This window comes from Caretta caretta, chromosome 20 (genome assembly GCF_965140235.1).
Source record: "Caretta caretta isolate rCarCar2 chromosome 20, rCarCar1.hap1, whole genome shotgun sequence".
NCBI classification, from domain to species: domain Eukaryota; kingdom Metazoa; phylum Chordata; order Testudines; family Cheloniidae; genus Caretta; species Caretta caretta.
The window spans coordinates 18,619,593-18,629,566 of NC_134225.1; the positions used below are offsets into that span (position 1 = coordinate 18,619,593).

A 9,974-nucleotide genomic window follows, 5' to 3' on the forward strand; every position below is an offset into this window, starting at 1 on the left:
TGTGTTACTGAGCCTCCTTTATAAAGCACTTTGAGATCTGTGGATGAAAAGTGCTTATTAAGAGCTCGGTGTTACCTCAGACTTTTGATAGTGTGGGGTTGAGGAGGTCCCCACGGGGCCCTCTGTTCCCATTGTGCCATCCCATCAAGCAGCTCCTCCTTCATGATCCCCTAATGTCCTGGGGCAGCGACAGCAAACGTGGAAAAATAACCTGAACGTAGCAATTGCCAGACTGGGTCAGCCCTGAGGTCCATGTCGCATCAGCAGTAGAGGCTGCAGAGGCAGGGTAAAGAACCCACAGTAGCAGTGAGGGGCGGGAACTTTCCACCGCCATAGGTCTCATCCTGATGTCTAGTAGTTCAGCTTAAACCCTGAAGCACAAGGTTTAATATCCATTCCAGAATTATTGTTGTAATTTAAATTATAGCCCTGGATAGTCTTTCTCCATGTGAATGTCCAGGCTGGTTTTGGTCTCAACTTCATGTGGTGGTCAGTTCCACAGGCTAATTGAAAAGTGTTTCCTCTTATTGGTTTTTAATTCCCTACCTTTTAATTCTATTTGAGTGTCCCTTGGCTCCTGATCTCCCTTCTTCATCCCAATTATTATTTTATAGATATTTATTATGGCCCCTCTTATTGGTCTCCTTTCTAAAGGTAAACAATCCTTTCAATAAAAAGAAAAGGAGTACTTGTGGCACCTTAGAGACTAACCAATTTATTTGAGCATGAGCTTTTGTGAGCTACAGCTCACTTCATCAGATGCATACTGTGCATATGTTTCCACGGTATGCATCCGATGAAGTGAGCTGTAGCTCACGAAAGCTCATGCTCAAATAAATTGGTTAGTCTCTAAGGTGCCACAAGTCCTCCTTTTCTTTTTGCGAATACAGACTAACACGGCTGTTACTCTGAATCCTTTCAATCTCTCCTCATAGGAGAGTTTGTCCAGGCCCTAGATCATTCTCCTTGCCCTTCTCTGAACCTTTTAATGCTGCAGTATCCTCTTTGATTTAGGGTGAACCCTGCTGCAGACATTGTTTCAAATTCAGATGAAGAAAATCTTTAGTGTGTTGATGCAGTTTAGTGACTGTAAACAAGGAATCGGCACTAGCAGTTGCTGAGGTGTCTCCATCTGCTGATCAGGGTTCAGTGTAGCAATGTGGAGTGAGTAATGTACCAGAAGTGAAACTGACTACAACTGGAGTGAAATTGACCAGCTGTAGTGGGCGTTTTTCCCCCTATTTGTCCATGCTGAAATACCTGCAAAGGCAATAAGTGTGGAGGGATTTATATTAAAAACAAGCTTTAAGTTTAATAAACCCAGGTGCCGGCAACACAAGAAGGAAACATAGTTTTTGTTGTAATGTTTTTTTAAACCAGTAACATCTCTCTAAATCCTCAAGCAAACTTTTTTTTCTTTACTGAATTTTCTTTTGAAATCCTGCAAAATTGCTCTCTGCATTTGGTTTTTGAGGAACTCTTTTTTTGTAAATATACACAGTTTTTGGTGCTGAAAATGATTGCAATTCTCTCCTGCATCAGCTTGTTTGTGATGTGAGCATCCCAGGTGGCTTCCTGCATTCTTTCTGGTTAGTCTTTACCTGGTTAAGAATGGACTGGGTTTGTATTATTTGTATTACAGTTGCACGTGATGACCCGATCCATGGCCCTTGGACACCTCGAAAGACTCTCTGCCCAAAAGAGCTTTGAATCTAAAGAGAGCAGACAGACAATGGAGGGATTCATAGCCCCATTTTACAGACAGGGAGCTGAGTTGAAAGGACTCACCTAAGGTTGCGTGAAGTCGGTGTCCAAACTGGGAATGGAACCCAAATCTCCATCCCCTGCCTTTACCACAAGGCCGTCTGTCAGAGATCCCAAAGCCAGCCGAGACCACCATGTTCATCTAGTCTGGTGGTTTTCAACCTGTAGTTGGCAGACTCCTGGGGGTCTGCAGACAGTGTCTAAGATTTCCAAGGGGTCTGCATCTCCATTTGAAATTGTTCAGGGGTCCGCAAATAAAAAAGGTTGAAAACCACTGGGCTAGTCTGACCTCCAGCGTGGCAGAGGCCATAGGACTTGCCCGTTTGACTTAGAGCAGATCTCTTAGAAAAGCATCCACACTTGTTTTGAAAATTGCCTGTGCTGGAGAATCTGCCACAGCCCCTGGTAAACTGTGACAGAAAGCTCGCTGTAACTTAGGGAGTGGAGGATTGCGTGCAGAGCCTAGATCTATATTTCATGCTGTCTCTTGCCTCCCCCCCGCCTCCCGTGCGTTACATCTTCCCTTCTCCCTGCGTGTTCACAGACCCAGCTCGCTGCTGTTGGGGGAGCAGAAGCAGGGTTAAGGGGGGCGAGATGTGTATGTTCTACACCTGCAGCTGCTTGGGTGGGCTTCAGTTGTTCAAAGATCACGAGTCCTTGCGATGGCTTCTGAAGCAGGGTGGCTTGCCTGCTCCACCAAAATGAACCTATCTGGGTTAAATGGCCTGTACTCCCAGTGGTGCCTCCCTGGGTGCACAGGGCTGTTCAGGCAATGAACATTCAACACTTCCCTGATGCGCCCACTTCTGGGGTGGAGCAGGGATTCCACTGCTGAAATGAATGACTAATGAGCTTCAGGCTGCCAGACCAGACACGCCCCTAGTTAGACCGGGTATACCAAGTGGGGCTCTCACTGGTGCTGCCCCATGAGGCTGACTGCCCTGGGGTCACCATCTGTGGCCAGGCCATGGTGCTCCGATTGCTGAGGAGGGCAAAATGCCATCTGCTGTGTCCGTTTGTCCCTCCTGCTGCTGCTCGTTGCTGGCTGCAGGCAGATGATTTTTAGTGAGCACGCTGGAATATTTTAAACCTTTCGTGCTGAGCCTGCGGGACCCGCCACCTGAGATGGCAGAAAATTCCCCTGGTGCTGCCAAAGCTGCACCTGCACAAGGTTAACCCTTTCGGCGTCACTCTCGCCAGCCTGTCGGATTGGCACGTGGTGGGGGGCAGCCCCTCAGGAGTGCGGACTCAGCTACATATCTGTTACCCCCACCCTGATCACCCCAGTTAATTCCCTCTGCTGGTGCCTTCAGACGGGGCTGGCAATGGAATTGTTCTGACCTGAACAGCTTGAGCACCCCGGGTTCCATGGAAGGGGGTTTAGGCTCCAGCTCTGGAGGACGGGCACTAATGGCCTGCTCCAATCCCTTCCATGGAGAGTGGCTTCGAATCAATCCCCTTTTAGGCCTTGTAGTGATGCAGGGAGCTCCAGCACAGGTCCCAGGTGGGAGGGGCTGTCTCAAGACCCACCCCCGGGGTGCTGAGCGTGCAGCAGCTGGTGGAGACCTTCCCGCCCAGCTGCTCAGCTGATCTGCTCTTGTTGGCTGGTCAACATCAAGGCTTCCATTCACCCAGACGCAGCTCAAATAAGCCGGTCGTGTTGCAAGCGGGAGCAGCACTGGCCTCAGCTGCCCCAGCTGGCTGTATTGACAAAGACCAGATGAGTCAGGAAGATCAGACTCTCAGCCCTCCAATCCGGGAGTCCTGACTCCTAGTAGCCCCGCTCAAACCCACTGCAGTGTGAAAGGTGTTTGACAGGTGTCAGTCCAATTCCCAGAGGGATGGGCCTCCCCATCACAAAACCATCTCCCTCCCATCTGGGAACTGTGGGGAGACCCCAGCCCACCCCCAGTCCCATTTCTGTAATGCCTGAAAGGGGCTTGAATGGGAGCCCAGAAGATAATCTGCCCCTCACCAGCCTCTCTCTCCAAAGGGGATAGGAGCAGCTAACATGGCCTTTCCTCTTATGCAGTGAGTGGGGGCTGGGGTATGTGTGTGTGTGTGTGTGTTTAGAACAGGGGCTGGGAGTCAGGACTCCTCGGTTCTAGTCCTGGCTTGTGGAGGCAGCATGGTCTAATGGTGAGAATGAACCCAGGAGTCCTGTCTGTCGAGGATGATTCTGTGATGGGGCGGTCTCTCCCTCTGGGAATTGGACTGAGACCTGCCAAATTAATTTCACATTGGACAGGGTTTGAACTGCTGCCCTAGAGATGCTGTAGATCACCCCCACCCCTTCTTCTTCTCCTGAGATGAGGGAGCTGCCGGGCCAGGTTCCAGGGGATTCCACCCTCCTGTCCTGCCGCATGGGCCCATGAGTCGAGATCCCCGGGGAGCACCGGTCGCCCAGTGGCTAGCTGCAGCAGCTGATGGAGCAGCTGAGAGCAGAAGTGGAGCAGGGAGCCGACGCCTTTAAGGGCTTCATGTGAACCTGGCGGTGTGCCCAGCCCTGGCTCTCCCTCCCCCTTTGAGGCTGCTCCCAAGGGGCGCTTTCTGAAACAATACCTAGCGCGCTCCTCACCGGGGCAGGCTGAGCCCTGAGCCTGGGAAGCGACAGGAGTGAAGCCTGCTGCTTCCCACCCTGCTACAGTCCAGACATTTCTCCCCCGGAGATCCCGTTTTCCCCCCCTCAAAGGGTCCCAGAGGTCCGGTTGGAAGCCATGCAGCCATGGGGCAGCCTTGGGTGGCATAGATAAGGAAGGCAGCCTGAATCAAATCCCGGTGGCCAGGAGCCAAGGTCTGCAGCACCGGGAGCGGCAGCATGGAGCTCAGACCCAGCCACCTTTGTGGGATTGAGGAAGGCTCAGATTTTGACTTCCAGTTCTGGATCCAGCTCCTCCTGTGGGTGCACTTGTTTGGCCGGCTGGTCCATCACCTCCTCTGCACCTTTGGGGGGCTGACACAGTCGCCCCCTTGTCTGTTGCACCCATGGTGTGCGCAGCACATTTCATTAGGGTGTGCCCCCAGGGAATTTTAATTTTTTTTTTAAGGCGAACATTTATTGCATAGCCAATCCTAAAGGACATTATTTTTATTAATCAAACAAACTAAAGAAACTAAAACTTAACTGAACAATGTTTTTTAAATTAACAACTAAACTTTACTTAAAAAATACAAACTTGAAAAATGAGACACAAAATACCAAATTTTTGCTGTAGTGATAACCAGGCGTATACAAAGATAAAGATCATGAAAATTGACTGTATCTTTAACCAGGTAATAAGCTAACCCAAATTGACCAAAACAGATTGAGGTTTCTTCATCTTCCTGTCCTTGAGAATGAGACGTCGCTCACCAGGTGTTATGGACTTAAATTCCTCAATCACATCAGCGTAATTAACTGACAAAGCCAATTCTTGTTCAATGTACAAAATCATGAGTGAGTCGAGGCGCTGTTGGGACTTTGTACTTCTTAGTTTGCTTTTTACATGTGCTAGTTTCGAAGAGGTTCTTTCACATGAACAGCTTGTAAGAGGTAAGACTGCAAAGTATTGAATAGATTTGTAAAAGGCCTGGGAGACCGATCCGATTCCTTTAACCAATCAAGCCATTCTCTGGTGGTGTTCGTAGTGCTACCTTTAGGAACAGATCTGTCATAACCCTTAAGCAATCCGACTTCAGCTTCCAGCTCATCCAAGGACACGTTAAATTTGTTGGCAATTATTCTCACATCGTCCCTGCCAATGTCTAAGCTCAGTAGTTTTCCCACTGCAGTCACAATTTTACAAGTCTCCTGTTCAAATTGCTGGTCAATGGCAGTAATCACTGAGTCTAGGAGTGGGTAGAATGAAGTTATTCTCTCCTGCTCCTCTTTTGTATCAAAGTGATGCTGGAACTCAAACGCAACATCAATACGAGTGGACGTTTTTCTCTTCTTAACTGGAGGAATCGATATATCATTCTCTACACACATTTTCACATTGTCATTGAAAATAGATTGAAAATATTCTGGGCCACTTCTCATCGCAGCCGAAGAGTTACACAAGCTTTTCACCCCTGTCATTGCAGTAAGTAAGTTGAGATCTGGAGCTTGAAGAGCTTTACTCACTTTTACCACCATCTGGAGAATAGGGTGCATCATGTGAAGGGCAAAGATGAACTTGAATGAATTTAGTTCATGGATAAGGCCCCTGGCTTTTATTTTAGCATCAGCAAGGCGAGTTGTTTCAATAATCTCTTTTAAAGCTTGTAAAATGATGGAGTAGTTTTGTCTTACAGCAGCCACTGCTTCTGCTCTGCATGCCCATTTGTGTTTGACAGGGACTTCAAAGTCTTCAACTGGGATCCTGCTTCCTGTGAAATCTTCTCCATTACTGCATATCGCACAGGACTGCCCTCCATGAAGGCATAAAGAGTCTGAATAACACAAAAAAAATCAAAGACAGTTCTGTTTTGTTTACTTGCAGTGCATGCATCTTCTAGGACGAGGTTCAAACAATGCGCATAGCAGTGTACATAGAGTATTTCACTGCTTCTTTCTTTACATTTCATTTGAACTCCCACAGTACATTCAGACATAGTAGATGTGCCATCAAAACAGATAGACATCACTGAAGACCAGTCAATTTTAAGAATGCCAAGGATGTCATTTAACTGGTCAAAGAGAGACTGAGAATCAACTGTTATTAGTCTCTGAACAGACACAAAATCATAGAATCATAGAATATCAGAGTTGGAAGGGACCTCAGGAGGTCATCTAGTCCAACCCCCTGCTCAAAGCAGGACCAATCCCCAATTAAATCATCCCAGCCAGGGCTTTGTCAAGCCTGACCTTAAAAACTTCTAAGGAAGGAGATTCTACCACCTCCCTAGGTAACACATTCCAGTGTTTCACCACCCTCCTAGTGAAAAAGTTTTTCCTAATATCCAATCTAAACTTCCCCCACTGCAACTTGAGACCATTACTCCTTGTCCTGTCCTCTTCTACCACTGAGAATAGTCTAGAACCATCCTCTCTGGAACCACCTCTCAGGTAGTTGAAAGCAGCTATCAAATCCCCCCTCATTCTTCTCTTCCGCAGACTAAACAATCCCAGTTACCTCAGCCTCTCCTCATAAGTCATGTGTTCCAAACCCCTAATCATTTTTGTTGCCCTTCGCTGGACTCTCTCCAATTTATCCACATCCTTCTTGTAGTGTGGGGCCCAAAACTGGACACAGTACTCCAGATCAGGCCTCACCACGTCCCTTGATCTGCTCGCTATGCCCCTACTTATACATCCCAAAATGCCATTGGCCTTCTTGGCAACAAGGGCACACTGCTGACTCATATCCAGCTTCTCGTCCACTGTCATCCCTAGCTCCTTTTCCGCAGAACTGCTGCCTAGCCATTCGGTCCCTAGTCTGTAGCTGTGCATTGGGTTCTTCCGTCCTAAGTGCAGGACCCTGCACTTATCCTTATTGAACTTCATCAGATTTCTTTTGGCCCAATCCTCCAAAATGTTCAACTGGACTATGTTTTTCATTGTCCAAATACCGCACCACAATGGACATCTGTTCATGGTGTCCACAGTCAGTAGTGTTGTCTGCAATTACTGAGACCATTTTTCCATTTAGTGAAGACACAATCTTTTGTTGCACAACGTTGAGCAAGGCTACAATTCAATCATTTTGGATGCGATTACTCAGATAGGTAGCATTTCGAGGAGATTGTTGCACATGCTTTGCCATTACGGGATCATATTTTTGGAGCATATTGACAAGATTTAGAAATAAACCTTTCTCAAAACTGTCAGCTTTTTCATTGTGACCCCGAATGGTCTCCCACCTTTCGCCAAACACAGAACAATGTCAATCAGTTGCTCGATTACACTTCGGTTATGGCACCGTTCTTCTTCTCGTTTAGACAGATAAGCCTGCTTGCCCTCTTCCAACGATACATCAATAGGTTTCCCTTCATTAAAACTTGACCATGAAGAACAGCTCAACACATTGGATTTTGACAGTTGGTGGTTTTTAAAACATTCATTAGCCCTATGCCAGTTTCTGAATCCCTTATCAATAAATGCTGGATCAGTGTGATCTTTGTTTGCTGCATCATTAGAGGAGACGAAACGGCAGTAAAAGCAAAATGCTGCATCCTTTGGTGGGCTATATTCTAACCATCTATACTTTTCATACCAATCGGACTGAAAACTTCTTTGTTTATTCCCTATTTTACTTCTAGGAAACATACTCGATCTAGGCTGATAAGGACCTCTAGATAATGGAGACTGGTTTCAGAGTAACAGCCGTGTTAGTCTGTATTCGCAAAAAGAAAAGGAGTACTTGTGGCACCTTAGAGACTAACCAATTTATTTGAGCATGAGCTTTCGTGAGCTACAGCTCACTTCATCGGATGCATCATTTTAGATAAGCTATTACCAGCAGGACAGTGGGGTGGGAGGAGGTATTGTTTCATGGTCTCTGTGTATATAATGTCTTCTGCAGTTTCCACGGTATGCATCTGATGAAGTGAGCTGTAGCTCACGACAGCTCATGCTCAGATAAATTGGTTAGTCTCTAAGGTGCCACAAGTCCTCCTTTTCATAATGGAGACCGGCGTTCCAACCTATTTTTTGGAATATCACAGACCGGGTCATCAGATGGAATGTTTGATGGCTTTGAATAGGAACTACACTGACCTGAACTAAGAGACAAAGTCTGTTTCTGTTGGTCATTACTCAGTTTATTGCACGCACTGGAACTGGTGGCGGCTTTGAGCAGGGGGTTGGACTAGATGACCTCGAGGTCCCTTCCAACCCTGATATTCTATGATTCTATGATTATCTTCATGTCAGTTCTTAACCGAGGAGTCCGAGGTATTTGCATTACTATCAGCACATTCATGATCATTCCGTTTGTCTGCTCCTTTTCTTATCTTAACAATGAACCGATCCATATTTTAAAATTAACGGGGGGTATCATACGATTGAATTCAAACATAAAGCCACGGGCTTGTTATGCTATTTCAGTAGCGTACACGCAACAAAGATTACAAACACTGTACACGCTGCGCTGGGCATGCCTGACGCGGCCGCGTATATAGGTGTAACGAGGCTGGTTCTGGCGGGACCCAACTGAGAGTGCCAATTCAGGACAAATTGCTTAAAGCAGGGCAGTTAAAGCCCAAGGCTGGGGTGTTTTCCACCTCTAAGGCAAACCAAACCAGCCAAACAGAGCAGACTTTGGTCTCACCCCACTGGCTAACCACAAGTCACACAAGCAATTCCCTTAGACACTCCAGTTTCCCAGTATCTCCACCAGTGCCACTCGTTATGGGGATAAATGGTTATGAAAACCAACACCCCAGTAAAAGAAAAAAGGTTCTCTCGGTCCCAAAGGACCAAGCCCCAGGCACAGGTCAATATACAAATCAGATCTTACCCACAATCCACGCTGTTGCCACTACAACGTAATACAACTGCAAAACGAAGCATTTCTGACGGTATCTTCTAGACTGAGCACTGAGTCCCATGGGGTAGCTAGAAAGATTAACCTAAATAATCTATACAGAAGCCTGTGGAACCCCATAAGGCTGGGTCCCTAATCCATGAACTATGAGAACTCATTTACAAAACTTTTCTTAAACATTACATGAATATATTGTCTCATACTATGGAATTAGAATTTATAATCCCTGTTCCATGATGAGATATAAAGTATCTTAATTAAAACTATCTTTAGATGTTTTTTCCTCAAAAATCCAATTTAAATAAAAAAAATCCGATATTTTTTTTTTTAAGTCATTGATTTTTATCCACCCTAACAGCTGGGCCTGGTGAGGACAGGGGGAAGGATTGGTCCCCAGCTGGAGTGAGGTAGGGGCCAGGGGCAAGAGGAGCACAGTGGGGCATGGGGGGAGGATTAGTCCCTGCTGACTGGAACAAGGCAGGGGCCGGAGGCAAAAGCACAGCGGGGCGCGAGCTAGGGTTGGTCCCTGGAGCAAGGGAGGGGCTGGGGGTAAACTGCAAGTGCAGTAGGGCTGGGGAAGGGGTAAACAGGATCCCCCCCACTCCTGCCCACATAGAGCACGTACCTACCTTCTCCCTGGTTCTAGCCCATTCTCTTTGTCTCTCTCCGCACCGAGCTAAGGGTGGGGGTGCACTGAGTACAGGACTGGGGGTGCAGGGTCTGGGAGGGAGTTAGGCTGAAGGAGCAGGCTGGAGGTTGGGG

General features: G+C 47.1%; 2 protein-coding genes across 3 annotated transcripts in view; both read right to left on the reverse strand.

Annotated features, from left to right (window-relative positions):
• The window catches only part of LOC125627831 (cAMP-dependent protein kinase catalytic subunit alpha-like), a 132,150-nt gene that overhangs the window by 64,248 nt on the left and 57,928 nt on the right, over positions 1–9,974 (reverse strand). The window lies entirely within an intron of this gene.
• The window catches only part of LOC125627833 (uncharacterized), a 45,947-nt gene continuing 40,877 nt past the window's right edge, over positions 4,905–9,974 (reverse strand). The window contains exon 2 of the mRNA XM_048832386.2: positions 4,905–6,177. Within this exon, the coding sequence (XP_048688343.2) occupies positions 5,255–6,177 (923 nt within the window). The 3' untranslated portion in view covers positions 4,905–5,254. The remainder of the gene's footprint in view (positions 6,178–9,974) is intronic.